This window comes from Bos taurus, chromosome 5 (assembly GCF_002263795.3).
Source record: "Bos taurus isolate L1 Dominette 01449 registration number 42190680 breed Hereford chromosome 5, ARS-UCD2.0, whole genome shotgun sequence".
Classification (NCBI taxonomy): Eukaryota; Metazoa; Chordata; class Mammalia; order Artiodactyla; family Bovidae; genus Bos; species Bos taurus.
The window spans coordinates 51,043,015-51,063,438 of NC_037332.1; the positions used below are offsets into that span (position 1 = coordinate 51,043,015).

At 33.7% G+C, this 20,424-nt stretch overlaps 1 protein-coding gene across 5 annotated transcripts in view; it reads right to left on the reverse strand.

Moving 5' to 3' along the window:
* MON2 (MON2 homolog, regulator of endosome-to-Golgi trafficking) overlaps window positions 1-20,424 on the reverse strand; it is a 111,140-nt gene that overhangs the window by 48,482 nt on the left and 42,234 nt on the right. For all 5 annotated transcript variants that reach the window (XM_003586085.6, XM_002687551.7, XM_010805233.4 and 2 more), the window contains 11 exons: window positions 13,985-14,109; window positions 13,471-13,607; window positions 12,544-12,697; window positions 7,475-7,710; window positions 5,604-5,685; window positions 4,875-5,059; window positions 3,985-4,097; window positions 3,527-3,631; window positions 3,098-3,178; window positions 2,946-3,019; window positions 2,766-2,856 (listed from right to left, as the gene is read on the reverse strand). In XM_003586085.6, coding sequence (XP_003586133.1) covers window positions 2,766-2,856; window positions 2,946-3,019; window positions 3,098-3,178; window positions 3,527-3,631; window positions 3,985-4,097; window positions 4,875-5,059; window positions 5,604-5,685; window positions 7,475-7,710; window positions 12,544-12,697; window positions 13,471-13,607; window positions 13,985-14,109 — 1,383 coding nt within the window. The remainder of the gene's footprint in view (window positions 1-2,765; window positions 2,857-2,945; window positions 3,020-3,097; window positions 3,179-3,526; window positions 3,632-3,984; window positions 4,098-4,874; window positions 5,060-5,603; window positions 5,686-7,474; window positions 7,711-12,543; window positions 12,698-13,470; window positions 13,608-13,984; window positions 14,110-20,424) is intronic.

Below are 20,424 nucleotides of genomic sequence, written 5' to 3' on the forward strand. Positions count from 1 at the left end.
GCATTAAAAAAAATAGAAGCCAACTGAAATTTTAAAAGTAAATTATGAGCATAATTTTATAATTTTTAAGTAAAAAGATTTTGTAATGACTCTATACACAATGTTTTTACAGTACTGATAAAAATCTAAAATGGAAATGTGTGAAATCATCTTTTTTTTCTAGTAAAAACTGTTGAACAAGTACCCTGAGGTTTTAAGTGTGGTCAGATTGACTCTTCCTGCCTGTGCTAACACTATAAGTACCCTAAAAATTAGTGTACTAGAAAGAACCTCATCATTCTAGAGACAATATGATACAGTAGTTAAGACTGATGCCTATGAATTTTTAACATCTCAACATTACCACTTAATAGCTATGTAACCTTGAGTAACTTTTTTTTTTTTGAAGTATAGCTGATTTATGATACTAGTTTCAGTTGTACAACATAAAGTTTCAAACTTTTTACAGATATTATTCCACTTACAGTTATTATAAAATATTGGCTATGCCATACAATATATCCTTGTGCCATATGATATATCCTTGTCACTTACTTGTTTTATATATAATAGTTTGTACCTCTTAATTCCCTTATTTTGTCCTTTCCGCCTTTCCTCTCTCTCTGGATGTTTCATTATATTCATTAGCTTTTTTTTTTTAATTTTAGATTCCACATATAAGTGACAATAAATAATATTTATCTTTCTCTGACTTATTTTACTAAGCATAATATTCTCCAGGTCCATCCACGTTGCTGCAAATAGCAAAAATTCACTCTCTTTTGTGCTAACTTTTTTAAACTATAAAATGGAGATAATAATATACTGAAATGACCTCTCATGTTAGAAAGTGCCTGGCACATAGTAAGTCTCTATACATGTTGCCCTGTATTATTTCCTCCTTTCCCTCCTCTTTATTCTAATGAGGATACACAGGAATCACACAGCATTTAAAAGTATATGTCCAGACCTCATATCCAAAGATTCTTGTATCCATGAAGCTTGGTATGTGGTCCTAACTACTGCATTTTTAAAAAGTCCTATACCTGACTTTGATGCACACAAAGTTAAAGCCACAAGTGAAGTGGTTATAAGAATGGAGCTCTGGAATAAGACATATGTGGATTCAAATTCAAGCTCCACCAATTACTAAACAGGTGACCCCAGCAGGGTATTTAAGCTATTTTTCTATTTTATCTCTAAAAAGCAGTTACTACTGAACCTGACAGAGTTGTTTTAAGTGATTAAACAGAAATACATAAGTTAGTATCTGACATACAACAAAGATAACAGCTGTTTTCTTATTTCTGTTGTTGATATACTCAGTTTGGCAGTATGCCTGCACAAGTGTAATCAACATTGCCCCTTCTAAGGAAGAACTTGAAAGCTTTACCATCAGTTACCTCAACACATTAGCACAAATTCCTGAAATGAGGACCAAAAATGAGACGACTGGTGACTGTAAAACCACATCTTAAAGGACAGTGATATATATATTTTACTCCCTAAGCTATTTAACTCACTCAGAACAGCTGACAGTGATAAACTATTCTGACTCTCTCATCACCTTATCTGGCACATTATCCATGAGCCAAGTGGTTTACATGCCCTTTGAAAATAGAAATTTCCTTTATATTTTCTAGCAGAGTGTCATGTACATAGCAAACATACTATACTTTGTTGAGTGAATACATAAATTCTCAAGTCATTACCATATAAACTTGCTCAGATTCAGTTAAGGTATCTATTAAAAATATTACATTGTTAAGAATTAATCTTAAGGATGTAGGATTACTGAAAGTAGTATTAAGAATTTGATTACCTCACAGTATATTATCCTTGCCTTGATTTGGAGCAAACTATAACAGATATTTTCAAACACCTGCATGTTTATATAATTCTCTAAGTATGTACCATAATATATAAAACTCTGCTCTTTAAGATCTTTTTGGCTAATCTTTAAATGACTCACATGAGCCAAGACGACAAGCTACAATACACAGGATTATAATTAAGGATTAGGCAAATAATGTAATTTTAGTTCCTACAGTTGGATATTAAATAAACCACAAGCTGCATTCTCTGCTTTTCTAATCATTTTCTGGGTAACTTCACTTACTTGTAAATGGTCCAACTAATATATTTATTAATCTTAAAATGTAGAGAGAATTTTAAATAATTTCTAAGGTATCAATAAACCCAAATATTCTCGTGTTTTCCAAGTTTAACAGAAAATGGTAGAGTATAAGAAGAAATGTTCTCAAAAGTACTGCTTGATTCATTTAATCAATAAGCAAAGCAAAAATTTAATTTTCAAGGTAGGGAGAGTCATTACCCTCAGAAAGAAATGACTAGCTCCTTAATTTCCACCCCATGAAGGCAAAAGAAACTGAGACATATTTTCCTTGATTTAAAATGTGCATTGCCACAATCATAAATTGTAATCATTAGGATTACTAATTTGTGGAACACATTTATAAATGTGATGTTCAATTTTTCTTTATATAAATATTTTTTAGAATATTCAGTGCACACAAGTGGACACAATTTAAAATCATGATACATACTGGCACCAGGGAGGCCAACTACTGGCACACACCACAAGCCAAAAAGTATCCTCTTCACTCTCCCTTCAACAAACCACCATAAATGTAAAAACCCAAAAGAGCAGGGCTAGCCTACAAGGTATTGTTCCCACTTGTAAAACACTAAGATCCTAATAAATATACACCTTATTCAACAAAATAATATCTCATATTTAACATAGAAAAGAAAGAATATCACACCTTATTATTTCCATAGGCCATATCCATGGCTTCTAAGGATAAGGAACAAAGTGCATTTATTAAATGGTGCAATGATACGTCATCAAGATACCTAAAATAAAAATGAAGAAATAAGATATTCTCATCTAACATATACAGCTAACAATAATGTTTGTATCAATTTTAAAAACTGACTCTTACTGTGAACTTTCAAACAGTCTTGAAAGTATATTGGAAATCACTGGTAAATCTGTCATCACTGCTGTTGTCAGAACCTAAGAGAAGAAGAAAAGTGAATGTAACATATAAACATTCTGCAAAATACTAACTGAATAAGAATGACTAGAGCTTACTGTACTGGGCCCTTCAACAGCTCTCCCAGGTTTCAAGGCACCACCACTACTAGGCTTTAATCCCAGAATCCATACAAGATGCTGTAAAATTAAAAAAAAAAATCAGAACACAGAAATTTATAAACTTAAAAAAATTCTAATAACTAAAACTAAAATCAGACTAGGTATCTAATACCTAAACTGAAATTAGTAATTAACATTCATACAAAATACTCATTACATCAAGCATAGGCAGTAGAACAGGCCATTATGAGAGACATCCCATCACTTCATATAATGTGAGCCAAGTCTTTTTTCTTTTTCCAACTTGCCCTTTTTCATACTTACTGCCTATTCAGGCCTGCCCAAAGCACTGATAGACACTGGTGACTTTAACTGATAGTACTTAGATATACAACACTGGCCTCTGACCCAGAGGCTACAACATACCTGTAGAGTTGCCAAGACAAGTTGCCATGATGTCCCAAGAACAGCCCCATGGCAGTGTGCCAAGTTAAGTAAAGTCCTCATACACTGGATATTTTTGGAAGTCAGCTGTATTTAAAAAGGATATTTTTGTAAGAACTGCTATGCATTCTCAAAAATTTAAACTTATAAAAAGTACTATCATATACAAATATTTTCTCATAAAAAACAAAAATTTTAATAAAAGAGGCTTGGATGATTTTGTACAGAACAAATTTATTTGATTAAAAGCTGTGCTATCACAGTTGATTACAACAATGTCACTCTGTATTTATCTAGTTTCTTCTAAAAGTATCATTCAGATAAAAGAAAGAAAGAAAGTATAATGAAAAATTTTGAGAAACACACAAAAAAGGTACAAAAGGTGTCCTTGATAGTTAATTGGTATTAATTGGTTACCAAACAAAGAAAAAGTACTTTACCATTACTGTCCCTTGAGGCTGGACTGCTAGTGGTTGACCCACTGCTACAACTTGCTGGTGTGATTCACTTGACGGACTGATCATCATAACACTCTGGCCCTGGATGGAATATGCTAGAACACAAAGGAAAACCTAAATAATTAAAATATACTTTTCATCCTCTACTCAAAGCCATGTTACATTTTAGAACATTAATTTGATCAAACTAAGTTCAACTATGACATTTATTTAGTTTCCTATTATCCATATGCAAACATTTTAAAAACTCAAGAGGTGAAAAAACAAGTTAAGCAAATATTAAGTAATTTTCTAAAGCAGTTTAACAAATTATAAAACTTTGATAACTGCCTCGTAAGCAAAATAGAATTCAGGACACTTAGTATTTTAAACATACATTCCCAGTAAACTTTTCTACTTAGAGACCAATACTCACATTTTTAGTTTGAAAACTGGACAGCCCATTGAAATTTACCTATATTACATGTAACAAACTTGAATGTTTTTAAGTATTCAACAAGAAAAAAATATTTTCTGAATGTCAATCTAAGTGGTGGCAAACATTACCATTCTACTAGTTCTATTTAAAAAACAAAACAAAAAGACCCAACCATTCCCATTTCAGTAGTATGCTAGAGTTTACAAAGGACTTTCAGATATTATCTTCTTTTATCCTCACAATTATTATTTAAAATTAGTATTATTCTCCCTACTCCTACCTCCATTGTTTCAGTAAGACGGAAGAAACTGAGGCTCAGGGACATTAACTTCTCGCAGAAGTCAGAGTCAGGGAGTAGAAAAATAGAGGCTTGAACTCAGAATTTCTATAATCTATTCTCTACACTATGTCACAGCACCTGATGAACAGAACTCTAAAGAAGCTGAAGTCTTACATTTGTTCGAAAGTGTGGCTGCAGTGGTGGTATTCAACACAGTAAGAGCATAATGGGGAGGCAGGGAACCTTTGCATATTGCAGTTATAAAAGCATCTCTTGAAGTTACAAGACCCAGTCTTCCACAAAGAGCAGCCATGGTCAGTTCAGCTTTTAAAATATTCTCAGTAGCAGCTTCATCTGTGCTGAAAAGATAAAGTATTTTATTTAGTATGATTATTTTTAGGTATGCTGCCAAATGAAATTAGGTAGTCAGGAAAGTTTTAAGAAAATCTATTTTAAAAACTCAAAATCAATCTACTTTAAGGAATTTTAACTAATAAACATCTGAAAATATGAACTGGATAAAAGCAATTTATGACACACACTCTGATTCAAAGAAAATAGTGAAGAACTCAAAGATATAACTTAAAAATATCAAACATTTTAAAATCAGCAAATTCCATGATTCTGAAGAAAAACATAAAAGAAATTGATTAATATAATTATCTTAATTTTAAGTAGTAAAGCTTAAAATGAAAAAGGCATTCTGAAATTTTTGGATTGTATTTTCCATTATAACATGATGGAAGAGGGGCATGGCAGAAAAATAATATTCTAAAAACATAAAAAACTAGTATTAGGAAACAATTCTCAGGATAAATTTAAATATACACTTTAAAATGGTTTGTTGCTTTTTTTTTTTTTTCACCTGTCACATGCAATATAAAACTTATAAAGACTTAATACCTGGCATCAAGAAGGAGTGACAGTGCAGCAAGCAGACCACACCAGCAGGCATTCACCATTTCTTCCCAAACAGCTCTACTAACTTAAAGGAAACACATACAATATTTAATGATAATTACAAATGTCACAGCACTTGACAACATGTCAAATTCTAAAATCCCCCTCATCACTTGATAATATAGCAACTATTCAAAAAACACCTCTGCTGTTAAATACTAAAGCTATAACCTTTAGTATATATCTGAATAAATGAAAATTTTAAAACCACACTAGTTTCAGAATCCAAGAAATCTTTTTTTTTTTTTGCCACATCACATGGTTTGTGGGATCTTAGTTCCTAACCACTGGGCCACCAGAGAATTCCCAAGTCTTAAAACTAAGTTGTCTTAAAATATCAATAATAAGATCTTTCTGTATACTGACTGATACCTTTAAAATATACATATAAAATCAGTTCCTATTCCCTTCCATTTCATTGGGCCAAACTTTCAGCCTATGCAACCAGCTAGCAGTACGAAACTGTAATAAGCAAGCCCAGCCAAGAGACTGGTTATACACACTGTAAACCATACAAATGAGCAAATACATTGAGTAAAATAGGATCAAGTTTCTCACTGCTGGAGAAGTAAACACCAAAAATGGCAAGTTACAAGTACATCATATAGTATTAAACTAGAATTAGAAAATTGGGTGTGTCCTCATGGTATTTAAAATAGATATATATTTTTTAAATGTACAGAAATATGTGCTCATATATGTGTGTATTTCCTATTCAAGCAGCAGGAAGCATATCTAGTGTCCATATGTTAGTTTATAAATACTGCTCTCCACTAAAATGAACTAGGGCTCTGTGGAAAAATAACTTATCCCTGGATTATACAACAAAAATCCAAGATGAGCTTAGAGCAGTTTGCTGTATCAGACAGTAAAGCAGTGGTCAGAAAACAACAAAAGAACTAGTGATGATAAAAGGACATAGGAGCCAGCATGAAAGGGATCCCATATGGCCATGTCGCAGATAATTGAGTGTCAAATCAAATAATGACAATCACAGATTGTATTGATAACACTTTGAAAAAAATAGGAATACAAGGGTCTGTACTAATATAAATAAACACATGAAAGAAAATAAATCAGGAAGGGAAAGCTCTCCTAGATGTCTCAAAGTATTTCTACACAAAAATTAACTAACTTTACACTGAAGAAAGGATGCAGACATCACATTAACCAAATGATAAAAGTTAACAACACTGGTGTATAGCACAGCAACATTTCTGTGGCAGCTCTGCCAAAAATCAATCTATTATATCTAATTACGATGAAACGAAAATAAACCCAAGTTGACTGGCCTGTCTCTTCAAAAATGTCAAGGTCATATAACATGGAAAAATTAAGGAATTGTTCCAGACTTAAGAAGGGTATAGAGTCATGGAACTGAACTCAACATGTAATCCTAGACCATAACAGACATTACTGGGGCAAAAGACAAAATCTGAAGGACATCTGGGATTCGATGACATATTGAACTGATGAACATGTCAGAGTCGGACACAACTGAGCGACTGAACTGAACTGATGCTAAATTTCTGATGGTGACTATACTGTGGTTATGTAGGAAACTGTTCTTATTTTTAGAAAATACACTTTAAAGTATTAAGGGGTAATGGGGAATTATGTCTGAAACTTTTTCTCAAATAGTTCAGAAAAAAATATGCTGATATATATATATAGAAAAATAATGCAAATATGGTAGTGTTAACAGTTGGGATAGCATAGTGAAGAGTATATGGAAACTATTATTTTTCCAATTTCTCTAACTTTAAAATTATTCCAAGATAAAAATTTAAAATATAGAATCATAATAAATATACCTATTTCCTTATCCATCTGGTCTGATGTCGACTGTAATTCTTGCTGTTCTGATGACTGTGTAGGCGAAGAAACTGCTTCTGTGGTAGTAGTCTGACATTCTGTTTCAACTTCTCCTAACTCTCCTTCAATCATATTAGTGATTCCACGTACAAGGTCTAGCAAACAGTGGAATGCCACGGACATAGCATAACCCTCTGGTATAGTTGGGGGCTCAACTTTGTCCAACATCTCTAGGCTGAAATTATGAAAAAATCAGGTATTTAATGAGAAGCCACAATAATGAAAATACATAAAAATCTATTTCCATAATTTGTACATTACAGAAACTAAGATTAATAGCAAAAGTAAATGGCCACCACTAGATCTGCTTACTTTGAAGAATGGTTCCATAATGGTATTCTAAGAAACTGATTAGAAAAGTTAAGGCCTGACCAGTGCCATAACTGATAATAATAATAGTTTATTTTTTGCCTCTCCAAGTTGTGCCAAGATTTTCATTAATTGTTGACATCAGAAAAATAAACACATATACAGAACAGAAAAAGACAAACAGATTACAAAACCGTCTCAAATTCTGACTTAAGTGCTTTTAAAATAAGGTGTATATAAAAGGGTAAACAAGGACCTACTGTAGGTCTTATAGCACAGGGAGCTATATTCAATATCTTGTAATAATCTAAAATGGAAAAGAATCTGAAAAGGAATATATATATATTCCTTTTGTATATTCCTTGTGTATGTATATATACATATATATATTTATGTGCATCACTGAATCATTTTGCTGTATACCTGAAAATAACACAATATTGTAACTTAACTATAATTTTTAAAAGGAAGTAAATAAGGTGCTATAAAATCAAATCAATACTATAAAGAAGAAAAAATTTTTTCATACTAGGGAAAAGCATTACTGTGAAACAGCCAGCACATTTGTCTTCCTATCATCTTAGATACAACCTGTCAACAAGGTAAGATAATATTTAGAGCATCAGTATGTCACATTCAAATTTTAGAGCAAGTTATACTCCATAATTTGGAGAAGGAAATGGCAACCCACTCCAGTATTCTTGCCTGGAAAATCCCATGGACAGAAAAGCCTGGTGGGCTACAGTCCATGGGGTCGCAAAGAGTCAGACACAACTCTGTGTCTAGCGACTAACACACACACACACACACACACACACACACACACACACACACACACACACACACTCCAAAATTAGGACATAGCTTTCAGAAGGAAAGATGAAAATCTTCTGTTTTAAATCATAAACAACAGGGAATTGTTGCTTTAAATTCCTTAAAATTGTAGAAAGAATAATTCAATGAGGAAAGAACTACTGGATATTCACATTAAAAAACAGTGGTGTTGGAGCTCTACCTCATACCTCATTGACTCAAAATGAACCAGTGACCTAAATGTAAGAGCTAAAGCTAAAAACTCTTAGAAGAAAACACAGGCAAAAATCTTCATGACTTCAAATTATGAAATGGTTTGTTAGGTATGATACTGAAATAAGCAACAAAAGAAAAAAAACAGATAAACTGAATTCATCAAAATTGAAAATTAATATGTTTCAAAGGACACTATCAAGAAAATGAAAAGACAATCTATAGAATATGAGAAAAATTTTTCAAATCATATATCCGATAAGGCACTAGATCTTGACTATGTTAAGGATTTCTACAACTCAATAAAAAATAACAACTCAATTAAAAAGGAGCAAAGGATTTGATAAGACATTTCTCCCATGATGATATATAAATGGCCAATGAGCAAATCAAAGAGATGCTCAATGTCATCGGTCATTAGAAAATGTAAATTTGAAATACAGTAAGATAACACTTACCCACTAGGACAGCAATAATCAAAACACAATAACAAGTATTGCTGAGGATGTGGAGAGATTTAAACCCTCATACATTGTTGGTGAAAATGCAAAATGGTATGGTCATGTGGGAAAACAGTTTGGCAGATCATCAAAAAGTTAAACGTGGAGTCATTATATGGGACCCAGCAATTCTACTCCAGGTATATATATATTCAAGAGAAATGAAAACATATGTCTATGCAAAAACTTGCAGGCAAATACTCATAGCAGCATTATCCATAGGCAAAAATGGAAACAACCCAAATGCCCATCAACCGACAATCAACAAACATATGGCATAATCATATGGTGGACTATTATTCAGCCACAAACAGCAAGTACTGATACAACCTGTAACATGAATGGACCTTACTCAACATTATGCTGAGTTAAAGAAGCCTGACACGAAAGAGTATTATATTATTTCATCCATATGAAGTATCCAGAATAAATAAACCAATAGAGACAGAAAGTAGATTAGTAGTTACTAAAGGGTAGGAAAGGAGATTGGTGACTGACTGCTTAGAGATATGGGTTTTTCTTCTGGAGTGATGAAAAAGTTCTGAAATTAGATGGTGCTTACGGTTGCCTAACTTTTGAATATATTAAAATCATGAATTGTAAACTACAAAAGGCCAAATTTTATCTTATGTTACTTACATCTAAAACACAACCAAAATTATTAAAAATCATTATAAGAAAAGCAATTTCCAATCTCAAGTTCTAAAGGTTTCCTAATCATAATCAATATTAGATAAGGTAGGAAGTTTACAAAGATGAAAAACTCAGAATAAACAATAAAAACACCTATATATACCTATCATTTACTGAGAAATTCAGTCTGGGACACTAAGTTTTGCTTTTTTTAATGTATCTTATTTAACTCCTCACAAAAAGCCTGAGAGATACAGACAATGAAACTGCAGACAATGACACAGTTATCAGCAGTTTTTAACTCAACTCTTACTATGCTGCTGCTGCTGCTAAGTTGCTTCAGTCGTGTCCGACTCTGTGCGACCCCATAGATGGCAGCCCACCAGGCTCCGCCGTCCCTGGGATTCTCCAGGCAAGAACACTGGAGTGGGTTGCCATTTCCTTCTCCAATGCATGAAAGTGAAAAGTGAAAGTGAAGTTGCTCAGTCGTGTCCAACTCCTAGCGACCCCATGGACTGCAGCCTACCAGGATCCTCCGTCCATGGGATTTTCAAGAGTACTGGGGTGGGGTGCCATTGCCTTCTCTGTATTTAGTAGCAGAACTAGTTAAAATTCAAGACTCTTAATTGATGAGGATCAACAAACAATTTGTTTTAGAATTTTATTAATAAAAAAGAAATTCTACAATTTGGCCAAGTATTTACTCTCCTTTGTTTTTATTTTTCTTCCTGTATCATTATCTTTATGCTTTCCTTTTAACTGTGTCTTTGCTTAATCTTATTTCCCCAAATATATCCTTTCTGTTCCTACCTTCAATGTGTTTACTTTCTATGCCTTTATAACTTTTTTTTTTCCAAACAGTTAATCACTACCCAAAGTGATACTGTATGTTTATTTGTGTCTTTACTGACTACCTCATTTGCCAAAACATCAGGTCCATAAGAGCAGCAATTTTGTTCTATGTTGGGATTGTTTCAGTTTAAAAAAACGACCCAGAGAAATGAGTAAGGTAAATTATTAATATCTCCTTCACTGCTAGAAATCTGATTCTTTTACAACTTGATATTCTAGTACACTGGAGTATACACCAGGGGCTTCCCTGGTGGCTCAGTTGGTAAAGAATCCGCCTGCAATGTGGAAAAGCTGGGTTTGATCTCTGAGTTGGGAAGATCCCCTGGAGAAGGGAATGGCTACTCACTCCACTATTCTGGCCTGGAGAATTCCATGGACTGTACAGTCCATGGGGTTGCAGAGTTAAGACACTACTGAGCAACTTTTACTTTTTTACTTTCTTTACTTTTTTACTTTCTTTTTCTTTTTACTTTTACTTTTTTGCTTTCACTTTTACTCCAGTATACTCAAATTATTAGTCTTTACAGCAAGGCAAAGCGTACATGAGACATTAGTAATTTTAATGTCTTTTAAATGACTAAGAGTAACAATATTTCAGTCTTCCATGATTCTTTACTTTTACAATTTCAGGCAAAATAAAAAGCTGCACAGTAAAGTATCATTGTGATAAATTCACGATTTAAACTATTCAGAGATTCTGCTTCATACTTTGAGTCTTGATTTATTGTCACTGGAATAATGTTTTAATTACACATATCAACTGCAGCTGTTTAATCGCTAAGTCGTGTCTTACTCTTTTCGACCCCATGAACTGTACAACTTCCTCTGTCCGTGGGATTTTCCAGGCAAGAATACTGGAGTGGGTTGCCATTTACTCCTCTAGGCAATCTTCCCAACCCAGGGATCTGACCCACATCTCCTGCCTGGCAGGTGGATTCTTTACCTGAGCCACCTGGGAAGCCCTTATGTGTATCAGTTACTCAAAATATATTAATTAACTGCCTCACAGTTAACTGTGGCAATGTTAAACATATATAGTATTGCTTGCTTTATCTATGTAAGCACTAAGTTTGCTATCTCAGTTCATTAAGGTTTAAGAAAAAATCAACAATACACAGCTGAATATTTTAAAAACTGTTGTTAAACTAAAAAGGGCTAATGACAAAAATTTTGAAATAACACATGTGGAATCCATTAAACACTTTAATTAATTCACTAAAAGTTCTGTGTTAAACCCAAAAAGTGTAGTCAGTTAAACACTTAACTGTTTTCACATATAAAGTCCTGAAAGGTAGATATATCACTACTCCCATTTTATAGTTGAGGACACTGATATTTTTAAATAGGTAAACTAATTTGCTGAGAGTCACTCAGTATCAGAAGACCTAAGTCCACAAGGCCTGAAATCAAACCACATAGTTAAACTGAAAAGTCATATGGAACAAGTGAGTAGGTCTTAAGTAAAGAAACCACATTGTTTTATAATGCTGTTAACTGTCCTCAAGTAGAACAAAAGAAAACAAACAAAATCCAGTCATAGATAAAATTCTCAAAAGATAACAGAAGAAAATTACTTCTTAAATTTGTTAGAAATAGTATGTCTAAAATTTTAAGTATAATGCAGAGAAAAATACTTTAGTATAAAATATAAACTCCATTCCTTACAAAATAATGCTACTACTACTTACTATGTTGCTTTAGCACTGCCTTGTACTGTTACAGTCAGAATAGGTATCCAAGTTCCTCTATATTCAAATGCTGGTAGCAAAGTAACACCTCCACCAATCCCCAACATTCCTGAGTTAGCTGGTGCTGAGACAGGGCCACCTGAATTATTGTTACCTGTCAGACAAGGGAAAGCAATCAAAGATACCAATTTACTTAAGTACAAATCTGTAATATTCAAACACCTGTTCAGTTTTTTTTAATATTATGCTGTAAGAATGGACACTGCGCAAATAAATGAAATTTATCAATCCTATTTTGGTTACTAGAGCATCTCCTGGTCTACCCAAAACACCACTTCCTTCTTTATATCAAAGGTACTAATAAGTAAAAATACTGACAAACATTGTAACGTATTTTTTGTTAAATCATCTTTTAGTAGAGGTAGGAATAAAGAATAGAAAAGGCCACTAATCAGAAAGTTAAAAATGAAAGTGAAAGAAGTTAAAGGGAACAAGAAGTTATACACTGATTTCCAAACTTAAATTATGTTCACCTGTTACATTAAAAGAAAGACTGATAGATACTACCCTAGTAGTAACCACACTCTTTAAAGAGAGGCACCAAATGAAGATTCTTCTAAAATGAAAATTAGTACCTAAACTTGTGTTCATATGTGATGAGAGGAACTGAAAGTATATGAGAAGAAAATATATTCTAGAAAGAAATAAACACAGCTACCTCGGTGTGATCAAATTACTCTTTAAGTGTAAGTCTTTATACTTATATATAAAATATAAAGAAATATAAAATACTATAAAGTAAACATATATAATACTTAGGTAACCCAAATTTCTCTAGTCAGAGGATTTCGGTCAGTATCCGCTCAGAATAGTGAATACTGTAAATTATGGCAGGATATAAAAACCAAAATGTGACTTAGCCTTTACCAGCTTGATTTGTTGCAGCAGGATTTCCGGTAGGAGGGACAAGAAACAAGGACTGGATAAAAGATCCCAGTGCATTCACAATATCACGAAAAACCTTGGTAGAATGCTGTTTCATATCATAGGACTGACAAAATGACCTGTAAAATAATTTTAAATGTTTCTAGAGAAAATATATATTAAATTTTTTTACATTTTTTAACAGAAAATAATGGTGATCAATCAGTCTCAACGCTATACTTAAAACTTCTTCATTATACTTGAGTGACTTTACTAACTCTGGACAAAGGTTCAGAATAAGGTCAGTGTCCTAAAAATATTATCTTGGTCGTATTAACTCAGTAAATTCAACTGACAGAAATCACTAATCACACTTTTTGTCCATACCTACACCCCTCTATATACATACTATATACAATTGTCTTTGTTTAGAAATCATTATTTGGAAATAAATAAACTTTCCCTAGTAGCACAAATATTAACCTATCCATTTAACAAAATATTGCTGAGGTTTTACCTCAACAACTGAGGCTGCACACAAAGTCTATGTATTGATTCCACTGCAACAGCTCGTAGCCACTGTGGTTTATCTGCATCCAGAAATTTCACCAGAAGTGACAGAAATATTTCACATTCAGTTACCTAAAAAAATATAAGATTTTTAATAATATTTCTTTAAATCTAAGAATAAGTTACATTCTTATTCTTAACTTAGTCCTATGGACAAACCAAATACAACCTTTTAATTTTAAATAAATTATGATCCTTAATGGGCAGTGGAGAAAAATAAGTAGTTATATATGGAAAAGATAACAGTCAAAATAAGCAGTGTCTCTCTAAATAGATCCTCAAAAACTCACCCTACTGATCTTCTAACTTCGTTAATCTTTTATCCCTATTCTTTAGAAAGCACACTGCACCATCAGCCTGTCCTCATTCCTGGAACACAGCATGCATCAGGTATGCTCAAGCACCCTTCAGTATACCAAAACATTCTTCATATGATCTTATGCTGCTTAGGAAACAAAGAGGCAATAAGCCAAAGAATGTTTAGCATATATTTTCCAGTAGGAAAACAAGAAGGAACTTGTGGCAGTTGACAGGTGTAAGTTTATATAATAAAGTACTCAGAACAAGGCTAGGTACATGGTGTTGCTTTATTAACTACCCGTTTTTACCTTTGGTATTAAACCAACTCCTCTGCAAGCTGTTTGTAAATTAGTAATGCCATTTAAAGCATATTTCTGACATTATTCATTAAATGTCTGATAACTGAATGAACAAACAAAAAGTAACCAGTTTATTCAAAGGTTAATGAATTGTTTCTGTTATATATTTGTTGAGGACACACTGGGACCTCATGGAGGTAAGAATTAACTTGACACTGTGGTTGCTAGGCCAAACTGAATTGTACTCCTACACCAAGGACAGCAGGTTACTGAACGTTTCAGTTGGGGGTGCCCCAAAATGAGTGAGCATAATGTGGGGCAAGGAATTTTGAGACTAGAGTAGCCCTCAGGATTTTAGCCCAAAGTCTCAGCAGCTGGTATTTTCTGACTTTTAGGTAGATGCTTTAAAAATAGAACATTATCATGAGGATAATGTTGGAGGGATAACTAAAAACAGTATAATCCTTAGACTGCTATGACTGGGAAGTCACAGGCAGAGGTTTGTGACTGCCCTAAACTTGATATGGTTGAAAAGCAGTAGGATCTTAAGTCACATGGCTCAGCTTCTTTATCCACCAATTTTGATGATAACAAGCCAGGTAATCTTCTTACAAATAAAGGATAAAAGAACCTGCACCTTGCTGAGAACTCAAATGAGAAAAATGAAAGAGTAGAAATGCCCCTAAACATGGCAAAGTGACGTGCAAATATACACAGTGCTTATTATTTTTTTCTAAATAAAACTACTCCCTTTTATTAAAGAACTAAAACAGAAAGAATCATCCTAGTGGCTCCCTGGACAAGAGTTATATCTACTGAACAATTTTAACATGAGTAAGTCCTTCAAAATGTATCTTATCTGTTTTAGAGTAAAAGTGGAATTTAAAAGTGGTGGTAGAATTGAAGGCTCTTAGGTTATACAGCCAGAAAATAAAGTATCTCAGAAACATCAAGTATATAAAAGCAAAACAAATTTTTAAAAAATAGTTGGCTGCATGGGGTTTTTTACTTGCAGCATGCAGGATCTTTAGTTGTGGCACATGGGATCTAGTTCCCTGACCAGGGATCAAACCTGGGCCTCCCGCATTGGGAACCCAGAATCTTAAGCCACTACATCACCAGAGAAGTCCCATCAAGGGAATTATTAATGTTACAAAACTTGCCTTGAAGAGTTTTCTTTCATTTCCTCTCCTATGAAAAAAGTGACTACAGTATAAATCAAACACTCCATTTTATACTATAGCCACTAAAATCTTGTGATTTGGGCAAAAGGGAGAGACTTTCTTCTGAGGACTGGAGCTTTGTTCTCACTTCCTCCCTCCCTGCCAAGTGTGAAACTCTGACCAGAAAGGTAGTGGCTGGGGACAATGAATTGCTCTCAAGGGTATCAATGGAAGGTGCCTTATGAATCTAAGTTAAAGCTTTCCCCCAAGAGGTTGCACTTGTATGAAACAGGTATCTGTGGCCCACGTCCAATTCTTGTGGCACAAAGGTATTTCGTGAACACCATCGTACTAGCATGAAGGGTGATGAATGTTTCTGAATTCCTATAGTCCTTTGGTACCAGACAATAGTCAAGAAACAACTGATTTTAAGATGAATCAAAGTCATCCTGGTGGAAATTCTCATCGAAATATCACATACATGTCTGTTAGGGACTCAAGTATCTAAAATAACTGTATGCTTAGAAGACAATGAAGAAAGTCTTGGAGAATATTTAAATGCAAGAGTCTATTTACCAGGGGCTGTTTAGTATTAACAACCCTATAGCTAGTGGATTTGTTAGTGATAAGATCCTTTGTGAGAGAAATATATATATACACACACACACACACACACACACACACAGAGGTGGAAAATGAATTTACCCAAGTCAATTTAGCTAATACATTCCTTTTTAAAAGCACTAAGTCAAAGGCAAAAGAGAGAGATGCTAGACACTAATAATTAAGTTTAGTAAATTCCTTAAAGGTACCTTCCTAAAAAAAGACATCTGGGCATGGAGCCTAAGCATATTAAAAGAGCAGAAGAGCACCTAACTCAGATGATAGAATGTGGAAAGAACATGGTGCACTGGCTACATTATATCTGTACCTGAATGACTGGAGCATTCTTATTTCTTCTGATCACTCGACATATTAACAGAAGATGAGTTATCTTTACACTCCTGAGCTATTATACAGAGTAAGATATAAGCTAGTGAATACTGGGGGAGAACACTGATTCTTCAGTGTAGTGGTTCCCAAAGTGTGGTCCATGGACCCCTCAGACCAGGGGTCCCTCAGACCATTTCAGGTCATCTGTAAATCACACTATTCTCATAATAACACTAATATATTACTTGCCATTTTTAATGTATTGACACCTATACTGATGATTCAAAACAATGATGGGTGCTTTAGCAAGATTCAAGGCAGTAGCACCGAACTATACTAGAGTCATTGTATTCTTCACCATTACATACACTTAATAAAATTAAAAGGGTATATTTCACTTAAGGACCACAAGTACAATGAACAAAAATAAAGTAACAAAATACTTGTTATTGATAATTATTAAGCCATTGATTATTTAATAATTAAATCAATTATTGATTTTATTAACTCTGATCCACACATGCATGTATTTATAATTTTCTGTGTATTTGTCACAGCAAGTACACATGAAGTACTTTTGCTGTGTATCAAAGTAAAGTGATTGTCTGAAGGGAAAGTACAGCTGCAAACTGACCTAGTCGCTTTTTTTCTCCTATAGAGACCATTTTAACTAAAAGAATATATGGCAAATTATGACTATTTAGACTTATGTATACTGTAGACATTTTCTCAAAATTTAACAAAATAAGTTTGTCACTTTTGGGGAAACAACTGACAGTATTTATTGTAAATGATAAGATTCAAGCTTTCAAACAAAAATTAGAATTTTAGAAGACTTGTATCTGCTCCTATGACCTGGGCAGCTTTTTAATAATGGAAGACTTTTCTGATAAATGGTTGCTGATATTAACATTGATATTAACATGTGTGATTTTGGGTACTGTACAGAGTGTTAACATTTGGAACATCTGCTCAATCATAATAAATGACTCATCAGTAAAGGATACAACTGAATGAAGCACCAGATGAATCAATGAATTTTAAAATAACAGGGTATAAAAATGTAATACAGTTTCATATTTTTCACCTTTCAGAAAGTGTCACTGGTTCAGTTTGGTACAATATCAAAGAACAATGTATACTATTATCTGAAAATGTCATTTAAAAAATTCTGCCTTTTCCAACTATATACCATTCTGAGGACAGATTTTCTTTATATGCTTTGACCAAAACAACATACTACAAAATAATGAAAACAGAAAAATGTAGGAGAATTCAGCTATCTCTATTAAGACAGACATTAAAGAGATTTACAAAAAGAATATAAAACAATCCTTTTTGTTCTTTGGAAAATATATGTATGTTTTTCAAAAATAAATTTTTATGTTAACATGAAATGGGTTTTAGTATCACTCAGGCAATTTTTAATACGTTAACTAATATTAGAAATAAACCACATAAATGAAAGCACCTCAATATTTTTAGTATAAAGGTGTCCTACAACTGAAAAGTATAAAATTACTACTGGAGGGTAGGCCTTTTAGGAGATGTATCATTTCCAAGTTTAAATAAGGACAACACAAGAGAAATAAGAAAGAAGAATTCCACATAAGTCACATATCTTACCCCACAACTATCACACTTTTGACCTTGGAGAAACTATAACATCTGAACTGCTGCACACCACTGAGCAAACTCTCAACCTAACAAATTTTAACACTGAGGAATTAATGTCCTGTGTGAAGAATTCATCTTTGCAACACAGTCCAAGAGCTGCCTTGTTGTGAAGGGACGTTTTATCAGTTGGTGATCACTCCCAATTGATGAGTGAAAGACAAAGTATGCTTTTCTCTTCATTCAAGCAGCAATATTTGACCTTTACTGTAGCTGGCTGTGTGGTTCTCTCTCCTTATTCTGCTCCCTAAATCAAGGCAATTTTTAATACGTTAACTAATATTAGAAATAAACCACATAAATGAAAGCACCTCAATATTTTTAGTATAAAGGTGTCCTACAACTGAAAAGTATAAAATTACTACTGGAGGGTAGGCCTTTTAGGAGATGTATCATTTCCAAGTTTAAATAAGGACAACACAAGAGAAATAAGAAAGAAGAATTCCACATAAGTCACATATCTTACCCCACTTCTATCACACTTTTGACCTTGGAGAAACTATAACATCTGAACTGCTGCACACCACTGAGCAAACTCTCAACCTAACAAATTTTAACACTGAGGAATTAATGTCCTGTGTGAAGAATTCATCTTTGCAACACAGTCCAAGAGCTGCCTTGTTGTGAAGGGACGTTTTATCAGTTGGTGATCACTCCCAATTGATGAGTGAAAGACAAAGTATGCTTTTCTCTTCATTCAAGCAGCAATATTTGACCTTTACTGTAGCTGGCTGTGTGGTTCTCTCTCCTTATTCTGCTCCCTAAATCAAGGAGACTAAGGTCAAAATACAGAGAATGGTAGAGGAGTAGTACAGGAAACTTGGCCTTGGAAAGAGGAAGACATGAGAACTAAGAAAACAGAGAAGTATAAAATGCAGTGAGGCTAAGAGCTTGGGTTTCGGGGATATAAAAGGATTACTTAACATCCTAGCTCTGCAGCTTACGAACTGTATGATCTCAGGCTAACTACATAAATATCCTGAGCCTCGTTTTTTCATCTGTAAAATAGAAATACAAATGTCTGCTGTATAGAGTTGTAGTAAACTCCAAATGAATAAATGTAAAGTACTTTGTAATACCCAGAATATTATTCATTCAATAACATAAATTTCATCCAAAACGGAAATTACTAAAAATAAGATTTCTGTAGCTCTGAAAAAGTCACTGGATGAACTGCTAGATAACAGAACTGGTGGACAGAAACCAAGTATCTTAGTCTGCTCAAGCTGCCGTAACAAAATACCTGGGTGGTTTAGACAACAGAAATTTATTTCTCACGGTTCTAGAAGCTAGAAGTCTGAGATCAGGGTGTCAGCATGGTCAAGTTTTGATGAGAGTTCTCTTCCTCGCTTGCAGATGGCTGCCTTACTACTGTGTCTTCACATAGCAGAGAGAGAATGCTCTCCAGTAACACTTTGTATAAGCTCACTAATTCTATCATGGGAATCCTACCTTCATGACCTCATCTAAACCTAATTATCTCCCAAAGGTCACATCTCCAAATATGATCACAATGGGGCTTCAAAATATAAATTTTGAAGGGATAAAATTCAGCATCAAGTTTCATAAAAACAAAATATAATTAAGCTGGTAATTCCTGACTTGGAAACAGAAATAAAATGTGAATTCAGCATTTGTCATGGTGAAGATGTAAGAATGCTGCCTTATTGTGGAGAACAGGAAAGAGAGTGGGTTCTTCATTACTGACTAGTGGATATGAAAAGGAAAGGGGAAAATGTCTTCTCTTCCTAAAGCCTTATCTTAGTTAAAACCTGCATTTTAGAGAGGGAAGAGAGAGAAGGCCTCCTAAGACAACTCTGATAATATTTAGGGAATCAATAGTGAAGTGACATATATTTGGTACAGTCACAGATAATAAACTCTGTACATTTGTTCATCAGGGAAAGACTTCATTTCTCCTTCAATTTTGAAGGAAAGTTTTTCTGGATACAGTATTCTTGACTGACAGTTTTTCTTTCAGTACTGTGAATATATCATCCCATCCTCTTCTGGCTGGC